Source organism: Onychostoma macrolepis, chromosome 05 (assembly GCF_012432095.1).
Source record: "Onychostoma macrolepis isolate SWU-2019 chromosome 05, ASM1243209v1, whole genome shotgun sequence".
NCBI lineage: Eukaryota > Metazoa > Chordata > Actinopteri > Cypriniformes > Cyprinidae > Onychostoma > Onychostoma macrolepis.
In genome coordinates, this window is record NC_081159.1 from 17,004,256 (window position 1) to 17,025,068 (window position 20,813).

General features: G+C 37.7%; 2 protein-coding genes across 6 annotated transcripts in view; both read left to right on the top strand.

Annotated features, from left to right (window-relative positions):
* Window positions 1–6,144, top strand: part of fcho2 (FCH and mu domain containing endocytic adaptor 2) — a 47,558-nt gene extending 41,414 nt beyond the window's left edge. The window contains exons 28-29 of one of the 5 annotated variants that reach the window (XM_058775290.1): window positions 2,464–2,628; window positions 2,783–6,144. In XM_058775290.1, the coding sequence (XP_058631273.1) occupies window positions 2,464–2,628; window positions 2,783–2,805 (188 nt within the window). In that variant the 3' untranslated portion in view covers window positions 2,806–6,144. The remainder of the gene's footprint in view (window positions 1–2,463; window positions 2,629–2,782) is intronic. The other 4 variants (XM_058775293.1, XM_058775291.1, XM_058775294.1 and 1 more) reach the window with 4 other exon arrangements.
* A 10,271-nt stretch (window positions 6,145–16,415) lies between these two features.
* On the top strand, window positions 16,416–19,935 carry tmem174 (transmembrane protein 174). The gene is made up of 2 exons (XM_058776645.1): window positions 16,416–17,632; window positions 18,624–19,935. Exons 1-2 carry the CDS (start codon window positions 16,899–16,901, stop codon window positions 18,718–18,720), a joined length of 831 nt encoding a protein of 276 aa, XP_058632628.1. The 5' UTR covers window positions 16,416–16,898; the 3' UTR covers window positions 18,721–19,935.
* The last annotated feature ends 878 nt before the right edge of the window (window positions 19,936–20,813 follow it).

Genomic DNA, 20,813 nt, shown 5'->3' on the forward strand with positions numbered 1-20,813 from the left:
TACCTGTTAGGGGCCGGGCCTCCTGACCCAGGGTAGAGCTCAAAGGCTTGGAATCAGAAGCAGAGATTCCTTTAAGGGGATATGACCAAGCACCTAGGATAGTAACTAGGTCTTGGCCTGTCACCCAGGGGCTACTGCTTGCTCTGCATAAGCTCGCTGAAGGAACTGTCTCAACAGATCCTTGGTAGCAACACCCTGTTCAAGTCAGTATCACTGGGGATACATAAGTAGAGTGGGGCCCAAGGTGAAACCGGGGCCTGACTGACTCAAAGAAAGGGCACGAAGCCGCAGCGCGTAACCCATACCGTACAGGATTTTAGAAAGACCGCAAAACACTTGGTGTGCGATCTTACCACAACGTGGCTTTCAGAAAGTGCACAGAGACTAGCGTGCGCACTTACCATAACATGGATTGTAAACACTGTTCTAGGGTTCTGGAGAGCATAGGGTCTCAGCATGAGAGGGAACTCAGACGCTCAGAAGGGAGCGGCATACTCATAGGTGACCCTCTATGATGAGGGGAGCAATGCTAGCTCTACCAAAAAGGAGAGCAACCCAACAGGGAGGCATAGAGAGGCCTAACAACCTGAGGCTGTTGATGACAGAGCTCTAGAGAGCAGATAATTCAACTCTCAGTATGAGAGGGAAAACCTCCAACGCTCAGGGAGGAGCAGCGTGCTCTTAGAGACCCTTGGAGTGAGGGAGCACTGCCGAACTTACCATGAGATCAGCCTAAGGGGGAGGGAGGAGAAAGGGCCTGACCCCTTGGCATGTTACACGGTGGATCCCACAGAGCAGAGAATCCACTCAGAAACTCAGATGCTCGAAAGGGAGCAGCATGCTCATAGGTGACCCTCTATGGTGAGGGGAGCAATGCTAGCTCTACCAACAGGGAGAGCAACCCAACAGGGAGGCAAGAGAGGCCTAACAACCTGAGGCTGCTGAATGACAGAACTCTGGAGAGCGGAGAGCTCAACTCACAAAATGAGAGGGAACTCCGATGCTCGGAAGGGAGCGGCATGCTCATAGGTGACCCTCTATGGTGAGGGGAGCCATGCTAGATCGACCACTGACTCACAGAACTCTGGGAAGCGGAGAGCTCAACTCTCAAAATGAGAGGGAACTCAGATGCTCGGAAGGGAGCGGCATGCTCAAAGGTGACCCTCTATGGTGAGGGGAGCAAAGCTAGCTCGACCACTGGCCTAAAAATCTGGTAGCCCTCCAGAGAAGCTGCCACAATAGAGGGCTATTTGCTTACACCCTAGCAGGGGAGAAGCACATTCTAGGCAAGGGCTCAGGGAGATGCTACTAAAAAACCCCAGGAAGGGGAGCAGTCCCTAAGCTAGCACATAGATATCCTCAGATAGCGATGCACCTTCCCAATAAGAGGCATCCCCTGCCAAGAAACTGAAATAAAAAGACCCGCAGGTCTTGGAATTGCAGTGTTGCAAGAGTGAAAACACACAAATACCAGTAAACCGTAGAACTAGATTGTACTCGCCCATCCATGGTTCCTGCGGATGAGATCAGTCCCGGAGGCGAAATCCGAAGAGTCGGGTCCAGACCATCAGTAAGGTAGTTTCTATGAAACATAGAACTTAACCAAAACATCATAAGTTCAGCGTAGAGACTGCAATGTTTGTTTTGTTTTGTTTTGTTTTTTTAAGCGCAGGTTTCTAGGTTCCCACCCAACCTCGGTCAGGTAAAAGCAACGGTGGTTGCAGGGGAATTAGAGAGGGGAAGATGAGGGCAGATGACAGCCCCCGAGGGACGGGAGTAGATGTTCAAATCTTACTCTGGTCCGGACGAGAGCGTTGAGAACGCTTCGTCTGGATCACCTCCCTCAGGTCTTGCCTACCTCTCTTTGACCCGCGCCTCCCTCTAGCCCTACCCGCAGGTGGGGAGGGGCACGAGTCGCGACACTAGCCTTCTGTGCCCATCTCTGATCCCCAGATGGAGATGGGCCAGGACCCCTGCGTTGTTCGGGCTCAGACCTGGACCTTCTTGGAATGAAGGTTTTGAAGGCCGCCGATCGGGTGTGTTATCAGGTGTCAAATAACGAGGACATGGATGCACAGATCTCTTAAACGCCTTGCTAGTGCTCGCCATAGTAACAATAGAAAATCGCTCTTACCAGTAGAATGCACGCTTCAAACAAAACAGTCACTGAAGACGAAGAAGAGAATGACGTATTTTCTCTCCCCTTTATACTGTGGTCGTGCCGGTAGTGACGTCATAGGCTGTGGCCGGCCAACATGTGGTGTTTTTGTATATATGCTTCAGACACGGGTCACACTGACAGCGTTCCCCATAGCAACCCCTAGAGGACGCAATTCGAAGTTCCCTCGAAAGGGAAATATCAATGTCAAAAATTGTTTTCAGAAAGCTGTTATTCAGCAGATACAGATTAAAAGATCATCTGGAACAGAGTATTTCGGTATTGACTATGTTTGTGTGTGTCAGGCTCTGGTTCTTTGAGAGCAAAGTTTGAGCTGTCTGATGGTCCATCCATCCCTGCCACCCTGGCCGTTCAATTCTTCAGTGAAGGCAGCACTCTGTCTGGTGTAGATATGGAACTGGTCGGCTCCGGTTACCGTCTCTCCCTCAATAAGAAGAGATTTGCCACTGGTAAGAATGACTTTAGACTTCACCAAAGCCACATTTACAGTATCACTAGAAGATGTTATGATTGTTATTATAACAGTTTAGATTTCAACATATGCACAAGCATGTAGTTTTGTCATTGAGTTGACCAGAGACTTGTGTTTGTGTACATTCACAGGCCGCTATATGGCTGACTGCTGAGATCTGAGCAGAGGCCTGTCCGCTCTCAAATGCAGGGAATCTGGAGGTTAATTTCTGTTCATTCATTAATTCTGTCACTGGTTCGCAATGATATTTATGGAGGATCGTTAGGGGGGATGGAAAAAGAGAGCTGTCTGGGTGAAGGCCTCTCATGCTTCTGTTTCCTCTCCACGTTCTGAACGATCCAGTTCCAGTGAAGCACCTTCTGGAGATTCAAGATTTTTATACTCTATTAACGTAGCACTGAATATCAAACACTGTGTACAAAGAAAAATAAAAAAAAGAAAAAAGAAAAGAAAAGAAAAAATGAGGAATGTCAGGATATTGGCGAATGAAATCATTAATCTTTGATACTTTTCGATCAATTCAGACTTTTATAAAGTCAGAATGGTAGTGTTTGTAATTTTGATGTGTATAGTTAACAATTTGTAATATGAATTATATGTGGATAAACATACAACATATCTAGGCAAAAAAAGGACAAAAAAAACTGCACTAACAATCTTTCTGGATATTTGTTGAGCATTCATTTCTCCATTTGTATTCACCCAAATGTAATTCACAATTACAATGAGGAGAACAAAATGTGGGAAAAAACAAGGAAAAAAAGAGAGGCAAGAGAAAAGCCTCAGCAATAGATCACTTCATTCTCACAAGAAAGCCTTACTTCTTGTCCATGGTCTTTTCCATAACTAAGCATTGCACATCCGTCTGATAAATTTAGATCCCAATTTTTTGTTGTTTTCAGTTTCATTTTTTTCCCTTCCGTTGTATTTTTCATTAAGCTTTCAAAATTGCATTTATGGATTGTTTTTAAAGTTTAGTGCCATTTTCACGTTAACATTGTCAAGAGAACCTACTGGTTAGTCATGTGTCTTGCTTAACAGCAAAAGGAAACTTATCCCTGACCTCAGTGCCTCTTTTTTGTTACTTAAAATAATTATACAGGAAAATTTGCATGTTTAAAAGTCTAAAAGACCCATGTTTTCCCCTTTTTATATTATGACCTTTCCTCTTCTACATTTTTGAAGTGCCAGTTCAGTTCTTTATGCTTCCTGATGGGATGCTGAAGGGAAAACACTGCCTAAACTTTAGCCTTTGTCCTTCAAACCCCTTTAGAGTACTTTACCTAAACAGTTCACTGCAAAGGAATGCTGTTCCCGTTTTAGATGTCATCCAGGTGTTTTCTGTAATGCCTTATAGATGTGTGCAGAAATGATACCAAAATCTTCACTGTGAGAAAATTCTAATTACAAACGCTAACCTTACCATTTGGGGAGATCCTTGTTGATAAACAGACCAAAATATTGTGAATATTAGCATATCAAGATGGCATGCACACTTTTTAGTGTAGTTGATTAACAACGGACTACCAATTTTTAGATAAATTAATTTTTAAGGGACACTGTGTGTATGTTTTCACCAAATGTGCCGTCACGTCTGTTTTTGAGTGTTTAAATGTTAATAATAACCTGAACGCATTAGTTTCTTAAAATTTCTTTTTTGCTTTGAGCAAGTTTGCCAAATACAAATCAAAAAGCACAATGATGCAATGAGCCGGTGGAAGTTTAAATGTGTGCAGGGTCTAACTGCCACGTAAGTTAGACCCTGACTGCCACGTAGAGTTCTTCTTTTTTTTTTTTTTTTTTTTTTTGCTGGAACCCAGTGGTGAGCATTTACAGTGCTTTAAGGGGGTCTGTCCCCCATACAAGGGCTATTTGCCTTGTCCTCTTCAGAGGACCACATCTCCAAGGGCTACCCCAATCCCAGCGATAGCCAACACCATTTGTACCTTAAAATGAAAAACACTAATAAACACTAAACGCCACCAATGAAGGATGAATCTAAAAACAATGACATTCTTTAGAATTACGTCTTGTTTTCACCAGGAACTTTTTTTGTCTCTTCGATAGCAGCCTAACAGTTTTCTGAAGTAACAACATAAAGATTTTATATTCAGAATCATCACTGTCTTTATCACCTTTTTTAATATTTGTGATTTTTAATTCACTTGTATTTAGTATAAAATGTGGTGTTGGTGTCAGTACAGAGGCAGAAATCAACTGGTGAACATCCTGGTCAATGTAGCATCCGAATACAATACAATATTGGCTTCTTTAAGTGAATATCAACTAATTGTGTAGTTAGCGAGCTGGTTCTTGCTGCCTCTACAGCTACGTCAATATTCAAAGTAATTTTGGAGCATTTAAAAAGTTTCTTCTTTTATTTCATTCTTTTTATGTCCACATTCAATTGCATGGTAAAACATTTGTGATTTTTCTTTTCTTTTCTTTTTTAGACCACCTAATGTAAATTTTTACAAATATTTCTGCCATGTTTCTCTGCTTTATGATGCTTTGTGTCAGTAATAAATGTGTAATATATAAATCTATACAAATATAAGAAATACTACAGAATGCTAACTTGTCTGTCTTCTTTGTTTGCATAGATCTATTCCGAAATTAAGCTACGCTTCCTTCATCAAAAAACAGCCCATCAGCAATAACTCATCTTTTGTCACGATTACGGTTAAGAAAATGAGCAGCTTATGGCATCTGAGTCATTTGAGAGAATACACTGTAAAAAAAAAAAAAAAATTGAGCCAACTTAAAATTTTAAGGCAACCAGCTTCAGCAGATTTTTGAGTTTTCTCAACTTGTCTTTTTAAGTTTATACAACAAAAATTTGAGAATCTCCCACAAAAATAAGTTTGTTTGTTTTACAGTGTAGTTGATGTTTAGACTTTTTCCTATATGCACTAATTTCACCAGCTAATATTGACATTTAACTCCAAATTGAAATCTCACAATGTGTGCTGCATTCCCTTAAAAGTAACATGCGTACATTGCGTATATTTACACACTGACCTCTGGAAGACCTTGTTATGTATATATGATTGTTTACTACTAAATAAACTTTTAATTTATCATTCAGAGCAGGTAACTGCTCTGATGACTGAGTGCTACAGACACAGATCAGGTTCTGATTTGTAAACGTAACACTGTAACTCATAATTTTGGACTGTGCTTCAGCTATTCAGTATTGTTTCCATGTATTTAAGCATTTTTCATGCACTTGATGGTTGATTTCTACTTTGGAAAAGTATGGATAGATTTAACGATAAAGCAATTCAACATTCAGATGTTTACACAGTCATGCTTCTGAACACATCTGCTGCACTTCCACTGCTCCTTGCAAAGTGAAATAAAACTTGCCCACATGTGCTAGCCATCCGGCTTTCTTACGCACCTAATGTGTGTGTCTTTTATGTGTTTACATATGTGTCAGGGTTGTAGACCCCTTCATGAACCCTTTCCAAAAAAAAAGGACTCTGCGCTTCACAGTTTGATCTACATCAGACCTGCTTAATCCTGATTACACTACTTGATCTGAATTAAATATACTGTTATTTTCAGTCCTCTAATGTCTTCAGTGTTTGTATCATACTCTTTGTTCAAGACAGATTTTCAGTGACTGTTTCTACAGGCAACATCGTTACGCCACTAGTTGGCAAAAGTGATTTATGAGTGAGTCATGGAAATATTCAGTTAACTGAATAGCACTCATTTATTCAGAAATCAATCAAAGATGCATCCCAATTTACGTATTTATGCCGAATTTTATGCCATGTGTAGCGTAGAGTAGGCCTATTGTGCTCACACTGAAAACTACTACCTTGATAATGTACTTAATTAACTGAAAATAATAAATAACTGGAATTTCAGATACTTAATTTTTTTTTTAACAAAATAAAATTTGAAAGCTGACACTTTGTTTCACACCAAAGGTAATCTTCCCTGTCTTGTCTGTTGTCAGTGTCGTCTTTTTGCGATATTTGTGAGAACATGGTATGTGGGATGAGAGCCATGGTCAAGCCACTTTATCTGCACATGCTCGGTAGGATTATCTCTGCCTGTGGAAAAAGAGCACAATCTTTTCACCTCAGCAGATGTTTTTAACAAAATAACTGATTTTTGAAGTGTGGAAGTTACTTTTTTGGATGTACAGTATTTTGTTTTCTGCTGTCTTAAGTTTAGATGACTGCCAATTGAAATTTACATACATTTTATCACTAGATTATTGATAAAAAATGTTTTACATGAACAACCAATGCTAATATAGGCGTGGCTAGCTAGCATAATGCTGTTTTATCCTGGCTGCAGCATCGGGGGCAATCGTAACACAATGTCAACCTTGTTTGTCTGTGTTGACATACTTTTCTGTTAGAAGATGAACATGTAAAACTACATAAAAAATTATTAGTCTTACACATTAAACAATGTGTTGCATCTAAATCTTTTTTAAATGAACCATTTCATTAAAGTTTGGTTAAGGACTGTTCTTGACTCAGCTGATTAATATAATATTATATTAATATATTAGATACTATAACTTTATTAGATACTACAGCAGTAAAGTAATTACTTTGAGGTAGGCTTTTCTTTGAGATCCAATGGGTTAATATGACTTATTTTTTCAGTGTTACAATTGCCCCCACCAAGGGGACAGTTGTAATACTCTGACATATTGCATTTAATTTAATATTATAGTCTTGTCCTGATTAGTGAAAATATATCAGTTGTATTAATTAGTGCACCCGTATTTGTTTTTTGTATCAGAAGATGACTAGTGTATTTCAAGTAGTCTGTGAGTTATGTCTACTTCGAGTAGTCTGTAAGAAAAATGTAAAAAATGTTACAGTTGCCCCCGGTCTCCCCTACTTTACCTAATCTCGAGGCTACTGTATTTGTCAAAGATTTTTTATACCCTGATACTAAATTGGCTCCCACCACTCTAGATGAACACCCATCGGTTCACTATCAATGCCTCAAAGTGATCCAGAGTGAAGATATTGTGCTCTAGTCTACATAGAAGGTTAAAGATTAGAGGGTCTCTCATCTCTTAGCTAACTGATTTCAAATGTTCTTTGGATGTTGTCACAGGCTGTGTTTTCACATAGACTCTGTGGGGTAATAGAGTTGAGTTATTAAAGAAGGAGAGAGCAGGAGCAGCATCACTTACGTTTATGCTCCATTACAGAATGACATGGCCTTTTGATCCAGCGCCCCCCTCTTCAGTATGAGCAAAACCATCTGAGCAAACACACTAGCTGGACCTTCATAACTTAAAAATGTGTTTGCTTTTCTCCTCCATCTCACACTATTCCCCTCATTTACTCCTCTTTAATCCTTTGGCTTCTCTTTCTCTCTCTATCTTTCCACGTTTCCACACGCACCCATCTACTGACTGCATTCTGTTTATTTTCTCCTCTCCTCCATTCTGAAAACATCTATCCTCCTGTATCATCTCTTTCCCTCTTCCTCCTCTCTTAACCACACCTAATATCATTCTTGATCCCCGTCCACATCTGCCGGCTCCTCCCTCTTCAGCCTTTGGTTGGTCTCCCAAAACAACAGTGCATGAGGAGCTCGCTTCATACCATCTGAAATCCTTCAGATTCTCCCGACGCTCATATTTCACCCTCTAGAATCCGAATGTTGAAAGATGTTTTAATAGAAACCTTGTTTTAGTACCACGTCATCTGTCCAGTGACATCTCTGCATCTCATAATGCTTTCACTATACTAATTCTAGGCCCTATTGACTTATTAAAGTGATTACTGGAAGCCATAAAGCCTTTTACCAGTGCTGCGATGGCAAAATGAGTCCTTTTGGAGATGAATCTGGACATGGTTTGTATGTGTGTGTTTGCTTAGCTATAGTTGGGGCACAGTATTGTCCCCAAAAGTGAGGTAATGCTGCAGTCACAGTACATTTTCTCTGCTACGTTAGGTCCTCTGTTGCTCAAATGTTTTTCTGTTCTGCTGTGAACCTGTTGGTCAGCGTTCAACAAACTGCTAGTGTGACTCTGACAAAGCCCTCTGTTTGATCCATAAAGTAAGAATGGTGAGTTTTATTTTCTAAAAAGCAAAATGGAAGTGACTTGGGGTTAGTCTGTGGTTTTTATAATTGACTGTGTTCAAATTATAGAGGTTTATGATTTGTTCCCATGTAAATAGCTAAGTAAACATGTGTTTGTGTACCTATTTAACCATATTTTGGGGACATATTTGTAACCAAAAGAGGGTTAACTCTGACAAAATCTCCATTTCCTCTTTGTAAAAATGGTATGATAATTAAGAAAAAAATGCACAGCGTTTTCTGGTTAGTCAAATGACCACATTTAGATAAATAAACTAAAGATAAAACTGAATAAACGTGTTTGCAATGTTTGATGTATATTATTGTACACAAAAATGGAAAGCACTTTCTCAGTCTTGTAAAAGTTATGATTGGCTGAATTATAAATTCATTTGGAACCAAAATCCAGATTAATAAAGAGAGTGCTTTTGAGGATGTAATAATAACTGGATTTGACAAGTTCAACAAATTTGACAAGGTGAGATGTATCAAATCTTTAAAATACCATGTTTGAGATTGAGATTTTCAAAGCTAGTGTGGGATGGATAGATAGATCATTTGATGCAGTCAGATGTCTCTCATCCATTTTTTAATGTCTTCATAAATAAAGTGTACAGACAAGAGACTTGTGAGGATGTTTGAAGTGGTGCTAACAAATTGAAAGGCTAATAAAATGGCCAGAATCATGTCACAAAGCAGAGTGTTTGGATAGGAAATTTCACTGATTCTGTTTACAGGCTGGCAGATACAAAAGTCCATCTTCTGCCTGGATTTTTACTTTGATTGTTGTGATTGGTTCCCCTCAGTTACTCAGCAGCAGCATTTGTTTCTCTCCTTGTGTCTCTCTCCCTCCTTCCCTGTCTATGCCTCTCTGCTCTCTGGTTTGAAAGCAGATTGGTGAACGGGCACCTAAAACTGTTCCTCCATACTGAGCCAAAGAGAAACTGTAGATGAGAGCTCAGAGCAGTGGAAGGATGGAACAATGGGAGGACAGGAGAAAGGCAGGTTGAAGGAAATGAGAGATGCGAGAGAGAACAGGCTTCCGTGCCTGGCGAGCAGAGCCACGTCATGGGCAATTTGTCACAAGGTCGGGGGCCATGATGGAGGATGGCGACATCTTAACACCCATGGAGCAGTCCCACAGAGTCTATACCATCTGCCAGGCAAAGATAAGGTAACATTGCCTGCACCAGATCACACCAAAAATGTCAAGGCTTTGTGTTCTGTATTGCAGATAATCATTTTTAGTCACGTACCGATGAAGTTATATGTGCTGTCAGTGTGAGTTATTGCATGATGTTCTGGAATACTTGATACTTCCAATTGGTCAATATCAGCATTCAGTGGGCTGATCTTTCCTAATATTCAGTGTTGTTCGTGGCAACTCTGTATGTCATACTGTAACTGAACACTTTTGTTTCATACAAATACAACTGGTTCCATTTACATCTCAATTCTCAACTATAGTGAAAATCACTTCAGAGGACTTCAGTGTTAATACTAATCAAGTCAATCCAAGTCACCTTTATTTATATAGCGCTTTTAACAATACAGATTGTGTCAAAGCAACTTTCCAATATCAGAATAGGAAAATAGTGTCAATAATGTAAAATGACAAGATTAAACACTCAATTTTCAGTTAAAGGCATTTCATTATTGAATTCAGTGATGTCATCGTCCAGCTCAGTTCAGTTTAAATAATACTACTGTAATATTGTTGCAGTGTTGCTTCTTGCTTCACATGTGTTTAAGTACATTGTGATTAACTTCTTTATCTTAGAGTGAGCTGGCAGATAAAATAATACATTTAGGTAAAATAATTTATTAATTTACATAATTAAGATTGATGTGTAGGTAAGATTTGATGTCAAATTCTTTAAATCTGAAACTCTGGGGTTTGTCAGACATTCTAAGGACATTTATGTTTTCACCAGTTGATTCAAATATACACTACCATTTAAAAGTTCGGAGTGTCTATTTACACCAAGTGCAAATAGGCCTCCTTGTTGGCAAAGGCTATTTACACTAACTCCACCCACCAATGTGTGACTGGGATAGTCAAGATTGAAAAAAGATGCTCATTCAACATCAGTTTCTGTGGCGTAGATGGTACGGTGCGTTCTTTTTGACGCAATCGACTCGAGTTCGAACCCGCCTCTTGCCGAACTTTTTTTTCTGCCTTTTCAAAACTCATATCTCATCGGAAAGGCATTTATTTTCAATAAAAATGAAGGAAATAATCAAAAGTTAAAAATAAAGTATCGGCTACGGTTATGGTAGGTGTAGGGAGGGCTTTATTGTCCCAATAAGGTGGCATCCATTTAATAATTTGAATTAAAACTATAATTTACACTCAATACGTTATTATTGCGAACTGTTTTATAATGTACTACAATACTGAGGTGCAGATAATTGCCACTATTTGCAATAAGTAGTATATAAATAGCAGAAAATCTTATTTTAACATAGTGTAAATAGAATCCATCACTATTTGCTCTTAGTGTAAATGGTATCTATCTCTAAGAAAATATGCTATTTGCATTTAGTGTAATGTATGCGTTTGGTCCCCCTCGGCTAGTGGGCGATGTGGCCAAAAAAAAAAAGAAAATCAAGATTTTTTTTTTTTTTAAATATCACGATTGACGATTTTATCACGATTCTTTGTCATGTTGGTTTTTCTATTTTGCAAGTTGTTTGAGCATTACAGCCAAACTAATTTCCCTATGATAAAGAAAAAGCCTTTCAAGGTAACAAAATATAAAAAAGTATGGCAGATATTTAGACCAAAGTGGGTGAAGATAAAAATCGTTGTCATTATTTTATCTTTGTTATTAAAAAATGAGAGCAAAGATACACATTACAAATACACATAATAAACAAATAAAATAAACCGTGTTTTATTTTCAGGTAGGCTTTAGGTGTATTTAGCAGGAGCATTCAAGAAATTGAATGAACAAATATAAAAATAAAACATTATATAGATTGATTCCTATTAAAGTAACTGTATTAAAGTTTTTCAGTCAAGAGTAGTGAGTGATTTTTTCTCTTTGTGTTTGGTGTTTTATTAACATTAAAGGAATAATTCACCCCAAAATTAAAATAGGCTAGTGTTTTATTTGTATATCTTCATTTACTCACTCAAGTTTTTTTTAAACCTGAATGAGTTTCCTTCTTCTGCTAAACATAAATGCTATTTTGAAGAAGGTGGAAAACCAAACAGTTGCTGGTCTACAGTGACTTCCATAGTATTTTTTCCCTACTGTTAAAGTCAATGTGGACCAGCAACTGTTTGGTTACCCACATTCTTCAAAATATCTTCTTTTGTGTTCAGCACAAGAAAGAAATTAATACAGGTTTGGGACAACATGTGAGTGAATAAATAATGACAGAAATTTAATTTTAGGGTGAACTATCCCTTTAATTACAGTCGGCAGCATGTTTACTGTCCCTTTAAGACCTGCACGCATCCCTTTCTCTCAGCTGTTTACTTTCATTTTAGACATAACCAACTGAGTCTATACATAAACCTTGTGTGCTTTGACAGTATTAGCACAAAACATAACTTAGTTCAGTAATCAGGCACTGTTTGATGGGCTTTTTAGAGCACGCGCTTTGGGTGTATGTGCTCAGAAAAGGTGCTCCTCAGAACAGCACACGAGTGAAACGTAACTTTAACCAGTAAGTCTTTGAAGCAGATGCAAATAATGTACTTTTGTGATTGCGAATATGTGCAGTGTCCCGTGAGAGTAACTCTACCGCTGAGTTAACACTGATGTGAATGTATGTGGCGTTGTACAGTATAGAGACGGCGGCGCCAGAACTGCAGCTGATAGAATGTGTGCTGTAGCACGATACTAGGATATTTCTTCAAAAAAGCAGATCGTGGAGACATTTTTATAGTCCACGATCAAAAATCGTCATATCGAACACCCCTACCCTCGGCAGAAATCGCAGACCGGGGGCACCGGACCGCAAGGGCACTTTACCGTCGTACCTCAAAGGGGCAGGGGCTCGAGCCCCTGGTGATATATATTTCTTGCGAACCAAATTAGAATGTCAGAATGTTTTTGGCAGCTAAATATAATACATAATATAATAATAAAAATTTGATAAATAAAAGGTTTTTACCACTGACCAGATTCACGTAATAACTTTTAATGAACAAATTAATGAATTAAGCAGTGGAGAAGTGCAGAAGAAAATATGGCTGGTGAAAACAGATGGGTGCAGTAGCTCTAGGCTGATTGGTTGTGGAGGATGTACGTGACTATGTCATGAAGCAACGTGCTGCCTCATTGAAATGAAGTGGGTGGTCAAAGAGAGTGGGAGAGAGAGGAATAGAGAGAGTGTGCAATGGAAACCCATTAAGGCCCTTTTTGTGACTGCAGGCAGGCTTTTCCCATTGGAGGACGTGGATACTCATGCAATAGTGTGCGGTCAGGATATTGTGCTGCATATGAACCGTTGGAAGGAAGAGGGGAGATGGGGTAAATTAGGACAAGAGAGGAATCAACAGTGAACCACAGTTGCAAATATTAAAAGATTTAATTTGATGGCTAATCATTTAGAGCCGAATGAAGCAATAAGTTGCCGTGGTTTGTTAATGTTTGTACAATACTGAGACAATGTAGTCTCCACTAATAATTAATCCAGTGCAGGGTCATATGAAGAAATTCTCTACTTTTGTTTTGTCATACCATCGAATTCAACTGACTAGCAGCTAAAGAGAATCAATAGGGGGGTGATTCAAACAAAGACTTGCTGGTAATGCTTTCACGCTGACCATAACTGAGCAGATATCATTTAAGCAGACCTATCCTGCACACACACTTACCAGCACACACATTTGTTATTCACATGCATACTACACATCATGATCACAAAGAGAGAGAGAGAAAGAGGAAATGTTCTCCTCATAAATATTTGGACTCAGCTTAATTGAAAGAGTGTGTCAGGCCCAAAATCTGGTCTGATTTTAAACATTCTTGTGCTGGAATCTATTCTCTTCCTAAATGTCTCTCAGGTGTCTCCTCAAGCTTTTGGGAAAAGAATTAAAACAAAGTCTTTAGCACGGGACGGTTCTGACATACTGCTTGACCTTCATGAAGAGTTAGAGGAATATAGCACGATACTTGCAATCCTATCAAAAATATCATATTTTTTTAATCTCCTGTGATTTAAATTATACTGTACTCTTCATTGTCCAGTCCCAGTTTACAAATCTGGATAACATTCACCTGCAATATTATACTGTTCCACAACAACAGGTAAACAATGGACTGTGAAAAACATTACAGGGTCTGCAATAAAACGTGTTCAACCGTGACGAATAAATGTCATGATTCTGTCAGTTGTTATTGGACGTTGAGAGAGGAGGATAGATACATACAGTCATGGCCAAAAATATCGGCACCCTGGTAAATATGATCAAAGAAGGCTGTGAAAATTAATCTATATTGTTAATCCTTTTGATCTTTTATTTAAAAAATTCACAAAAATCTAACCTTTCATTGGATAATAAGAATTTAAAATGGGGGAAAATATCATTATGAAATAAATGTATTTCTCTAATACACATTGGACACAATTAAGGACACCCTTTTATTCAATACTTTTTGAAACCTCCATTTGCCAGTTTAACAGCTCTGAGTTTTCTCCTATAATGCCTGATGAGGTTAGAGAACACCTGACAAGAGATCAGAGACCATTCCTTCATCCAGAATCACTCCAGACCCTTTAGATTCCCAGCTCCATGTTGGTGCTTCTTCTCTTCAGTTCACCCACTCATCTTCTATAGGGTTCAGGTCAGAGGACTGGAATGGCCAGCAGAAGCTTGGTTTTGTGCTCAGTGACCCATTTTTGTGTTGTTTTTGAGGTTTGTGTTTGGATTATTGTACGGTTGGAAGATCCAAACATGGTCCATTATAAGATTTCTAACAGAGTCAATCACTTATTTACCTCCAGCAGAAATATAGGCCCACAACATCAAAAATACAGCAGTATATTTCATTGTACACATGGGGTACTTTTTATCCCTGTGTTCACCAAACCCATCTTGAGTGTTTGCTGCTAAAAAGCTCATTTTTTAGTTTCATCTGACCATAGAAGCCATGATAACTGAATATGCTGGAGTTTGTTTTTGGATGTTTTTGTTCTTGAAACCCTCCCAAACGACATGTGGTGATGTAGGTGCTGTTTTTTTTTAAAGGTTTTCTGACCCCAAGACTCAACTATTTTCTGCAGTTCTCCAGTTGTGGTCCTTGGAGAGTGTTTAGCCACTCAAACTCTCCTTCTCATCGTGCATTAGGACGATATAGACACACGTCCTCTTCCAGGCAGTTTTGTAACATTTTATGTTGATTGGAAATTCTTAATTATTGCCCTGATGGTGGAAATGGGAATTTTCACTGCTCTAGCTCTTTTCTTAAAGCCACTTCACTAATTTGTGAAGCTCAATTATCTTTTGCTGCACATCAGAAATATATTCTTTGGTTTTTCTCATTGTGATGGATGATTAAGGGAATTTGGGCTTTGTTTTCCCTCCTATTTCTATTTCTGTGAAACAGGAAGCCATGGATAATTTCATGTTCATAATCACCCTGGAGTGCTCAAAATTGTGAATATGAATGGGAATATACTTCAGAGATATTTTACTCATAAGAATTTCTAGGGGTGCCAATAATTGTGTCCAACGTGTATTTGAGAAAAACGTTTATTTTATGATGATATTTCCCCCCATTTTAAAATCTTATTATCCAATGGATTTTTGTGAATTTTTTAAATAAAAGATCAACAGGATTAACAATTCAGATTAATTTTCACAGCCTTCTTTGAACATATTTACCAAGGGTGCCGATATTTTTGGCCATGAGTGTACATATACATATACACATATATATATATATATATATATATATATATATATATAGTACTGGGCAACGATTCCAAAATAATCACATCCAAAATAAACGTGTTTGTGTACATAATACATGTGTGTGTACTGTGTATATTTATTATGTGTATATAATGTATACATATAAGACAAATGTTATGTTTATATATAATATAAATTATATGAATATAAATATATACATATAAATATTTTCAAAATATATACATGCATGTGTGCATGCAGTACATACACACATATTATATAAACAAAAACTTTTATTTTGGATGCGATTAATTGTTGCCCAGCACTTACATATAATAATATAATTACATATAATGCATATAATTCTTATGTAATTTCCCAATAGTGGAGACATTACCTTAGTACCACAATAAAATGTTTACTGTCAGATAAGCGTGTCATCAAAGTTAAATGACAGTGTTTTTGGAGAACTGGACTCTAGTTGAAATTTGCTAGGTTATGCAGTGCTCTGGGTGAAACATTGTTTTGCTAATCAAATACATTTGGACTCCAGACAGGGCTTTGAAAGTTAAAGTGATGCAGAATTGTTTTGATATTGTCAGAAACAAAGCTTTTTATCTCCCTGTTTCTCTCTCTGTATTAGCTCATTTAGGGAAATTATATTGCAATTTTACCACATGGTTCCCTTGTGCATAAAAAGGCTCAAGTTGTGTGCCAAAATGAAGAAATTTTCACTGTGCATATACAGTATATATATTTAAAAAAAAATGTTTCAAGCTATACACTTTGCTCTTTTGATTTTGGTGATACATTAATAGGATAGTTCACCTGAAAGTGAAAATTCTGTGATCATTTACTTCTGTGGAACACAAAAGAACAGATTTTGAAAACTGTCCAATTTTTATTTATTTTTTTGGTTCAATCTAAGAATGTTGTTTTGAATCCCTCTGACTTTTATTGTATGGACAACAGTTGAGATATTCTTCAGAATGACATAAAGTGGAGTAAATTATGACAATTTTCATTTTTGAGTGAACTATTCCTTGCCAGTTTTCTGCATGTGCTCTGTCATGCGACAGATTTCACATTTCAGTGCTCGCACCAATATGATGACTGAGTGTTCAAGACTACAGCATAAGAGCAATGATCTGTTACCTGTTAACTAAGATTCTGAGCCAATGTCCAAAATAGATAAACAATGTTCTTAAAAGATCCTTCAGGCATAGATGAGTGGACCTTTGTCAGACAAGTGTCTAAATTCTTAAGCCACTATACAAAAACAGTGCAGTTCTGGCCAGATGAGACATTACGGCATTCTAGATCTTTGGAAGAGCACATCGGAAAGTAGGAATCAAGGGACAAATCCTCTTGCTGGGCCAAGTGATGTACTACCTGCTGGTGTTTGTAGTACCATCACAAACAGCAACCAGAATCCCGGTGATGTCCCTGTGAATGTTGTCTCTTTGATGCCCGGCCAAGCACCGAGCTCTTCAAACACTCGGGTGTCAGATGGGGACAAAGCTGGTGCCATGCTCCTGTTCTCCGGGCTCTTCTTGGGCCTGGTTGGCATGACATTCACGGCTATGGGGTGGACAAAATACAATTCCAGCCACAGCTATGATTGGACACAGCTTCTGGGGCCCATTCTGCTATCAGTAGGAGGTACATTTGTGCTGATAAGCATCTGCAAGTTCCGAATGCTGTCCTGCCTGATCTGCAAGCAGAATGATGGAGAGAGAACACCTGAAACGGACCCTCTGCCGCCACTTTCAGGACCATCGTTCATCTTCACTAGATTCAACCAGCCCATTACTTTACACAGGGCCACGGTGGTCCAGTACATCCCACCCCCGTACACCTCTGTAGTACCAGACCAAAGTCTGGGTCCTGTTAATGGTTTGCATTCAAATCACCAGCCATTAGCAGTCACAGTGAACACGCCGCCACAGTATTACAACATGCATCCAGTGGAAAACCCTGGTTTTAATTCTGGTGAACATGAAGACGCTACAGCAGAGCAAAGGGAAAACAGGTAATTATTGTAATACTGATAATAATGTGCATTACATTAATTTAGACACCATGATCACAAGCATTGGGTCTAGGAACAGCATTAATATCAGCTTGAGCTGATTAAAAAAAATGACTAACTTTTTGGTTAAATGATGGGTTTATTAAAGATAATATTGCAAAGAAAACAACTTTAAAGACTAAATAAGAGAACTTAATTACTGTAACTGATAATTTACATCAGTTTTGAGCTGTAACGTCTGTTTTTAAATGGGCATAAACCTCAAGGAAATCGTATGTGCAGTGCCTAAACTTGTCTTAAAGTATTACTGAATCATTCATTGTAATAATTCAAATGTAACTCAGTATTGTTCAAGACAATTTTTGAATTTAGATTTAGAAGTTCACAGAGCAGATCAGGACATGTTGTAACACTGAATTTAATGAGCACCGCCCGCCTGAGGTAACAGTGAAGGTTCTTAAACTATGTAAAAAAAAAAATAAGAAGGATTTAAGATCATAAGCTTGTTTTGAGGTAAGATTGTATAACTTCACATGCTTTATAAGAAGATTTATTCGATGTTTCTCGATGTGGGAGGTTAATCAATGACTGGGACTGGGTTGTTTTTATGGAGGTGACGTATTTTAAACACGTAAATGTAATACCCACAATAAATTTATTATGCACAACATTTAAAATGTCAGTGTTTTTTATTGGCGCTACGACTGTTCCTTGGGATAAATTGCAGGTTTCTAAACTGCTTTAATAAGAAGCAGATTAGCCTAATATGTGAATATTATATCAAAAGTTTGAGACTCGAAAAACAGTTACAGACGTAAACAAAAGAAAATTGTGTTACAACACTAACCGGTCTCATGTAGACTGATTCATTACGCTTAAATAACACTCCAATAACGTAGACAAGTAAAGTCAGCCAGGCACCTTTATGTTATTATTTACGCCAAGGGCTGACCAAAGTGGATTAATTATGCATTTGCGGGTTTCGTTGCAGGAATCGCAGTGTCTCAGAGGAAGAAGAAAAGGAGGAAGCGAGTACAGGAGACAGCACCTCCTCTCCACCTGCTTACAAGGACCTCTTCCACTCCTGATCAATGAAATACATTTTACTAAGAACTTTACAAATAAAGTTCATTTGTTTTCTTAAGGTATCCATTAGCGTATTTGTGATACGTAATTTTGCTAAAGGCTGAGAGAATATTAAATAAGTTTTCATATTTGAAAAATATAAGACATTTTACTAAGGAGACTGGGAGAATATTAAATAAGGTTCCGTATTTGACAAATACAAGCTAGTACGGTTTACTTTAGTTTCGATGTTTAAAGATTCTTTTACACGTTACAAACAATGTGTGCTGTCCTACTCATTATATTTTTCTCAGCTCTCTCGTGTCCTCTTGGGCTCCTGAGAACTTCGTGGCACACGTGAGCGTCCGGTGAGGGCCACATGGGGGCAGAAAGAGTGAGGAAGTCCGATAAAATTCCTAATTCGCCAACACTGGGGAAGGTGGTGTGTTTTATGCGTGTTCGTTTTAATAACTGAAAGTTTGACAAATAAAAATCATGTTAATCATGTTGTAGTGCAACAGCAGCATAGCAAGTAACCAGTGTGTGTTAACATAGTTTATCCTTTTACGTGAGCAAGGCGGTCTGTAGTGGAAGGATGTTCAGTTTGACTAAATTGAGACGTGCTCTATGCATCTTTTTGTAGAATCTTTAACAGAAACATTTCATGTCTGTCGTTTTAGGAAATGTGAGACTATATATTTGTTTTTACATGTTTATGGGTCGATCTTTTTATCGATTTAAAATATAAAATCTTATATACTATCAGTCTAAACTTAACAAAAATACCTTACAAAACATTGATTTTATTATTCTAAATCAACACAGCGATTGAGCAATTACAAGTAATGTTCGATCAGTGTGACCCAAAAGAGAAATAAATCGTTAAAGCTTGCTGTATTATTTACATCAATACCTAAACATATTTTTTTTAATTCTTGAATTTTTTTTATTATTATTTAATTATTTAAATCATTTTAAACTGGGTGATGTTTTGTTATTTTTATAGAAATACATGAAAAATGTGTGTGTGTGTGTGATTGTGTGCGTGCTACAATGTGTATAGGCTACTGTATCCAACAGAAGTGCATAATAAAGTACAAAGTTTTTTTAACATGATGAAAAGCTTGTTTGGATGTTTTCTCAATTTAAATTAAACAGGAAAACCTGCTTATTCATATGATATCAAAGCTACCATTTAAAACAAAAAAATATAATTCAAATCCCCTTTATATATTTTTTTTCTCTGGTTCGAAATATAAACAGTAACTTTTGTTTGGTATATTTGTATATATTGCTGTTTTTAAATGACTGTAAACAATTAGTACATTATTATAAATGTTATTTCAAACTTTCATAATGTAGCCTATATCAAATGACAAACGCGAGTACAAATAAACAATACTCCATAACAACCTTTTTTAAATGAAATAATCGGTGTGTTATTTGGATGCTTTTGTTCAGTGTAAAAGTGACAGAAAGCAAGCACTTATACAAGTATACTTTCTAAACAAGAATAACTGAGGAGTTGGAACCGGCAATTTCGCAGTGTGGATCATGCTTTTAACATTTGCCATCTCTGCCTCAAAGTGTAACAGCATCTGCTCAGCCAAGCTTCGTCCAATGGGATTGAAGGTCTATAATAGATCTTGAGCAAGCCATGGGCAATGACTAAATTCAAGCCCCGCGATGAAGTTCGTATTTGCTTGTCTTTTGCGAACTAGATGACTTAAATAGCCATTGAATTAAAAACTTAAACACTTTAAATGCCTAAAAGGTTTAACAGGTTTATCCATTAGTACAGAGTGCATATTAAAAGTAAATATATATTTTTTTAAATGTATTTTTGTTGTTAGGCTATATAATTACTGTTTCCTTACACTACCGTTACATTTGTTACCAAAATGCAAGGCTTCATCTGTTAGCCTACTAAATGACTGCTTTGGTAAATTGTGAGATTACTTTTTATTAAAGAAAGAAAACAGTCGGTTCCAGTTCCAGTTGTGTTTTTACTTTTGAGTTGACTTTCAAACCATCTAATGAAAGTCTTTAAAAATACAATAGAAAAAAAACTTTTTCCCGCTTCTAAGCCATAACGTTCTCGTGCTGAATTCTGTAG

Excerpts from the sequence above, each read along its gene's own strand:
- tmem174 (XM_058776645.1), top strand. The coding sequence starts at position 16,899 with ATGAGACATTACGGCATTCTAGATCTTTGGAAGAGCACATCGGAAAGT. Across the intron at positions 17,633-18,623 it reads GCAGAGCAAAGGGAAAACAG|GAATCGCAGTGTCTCAGAGG; the intron begins GTAATTATTGTA and ends GTTTCGTTGCAG.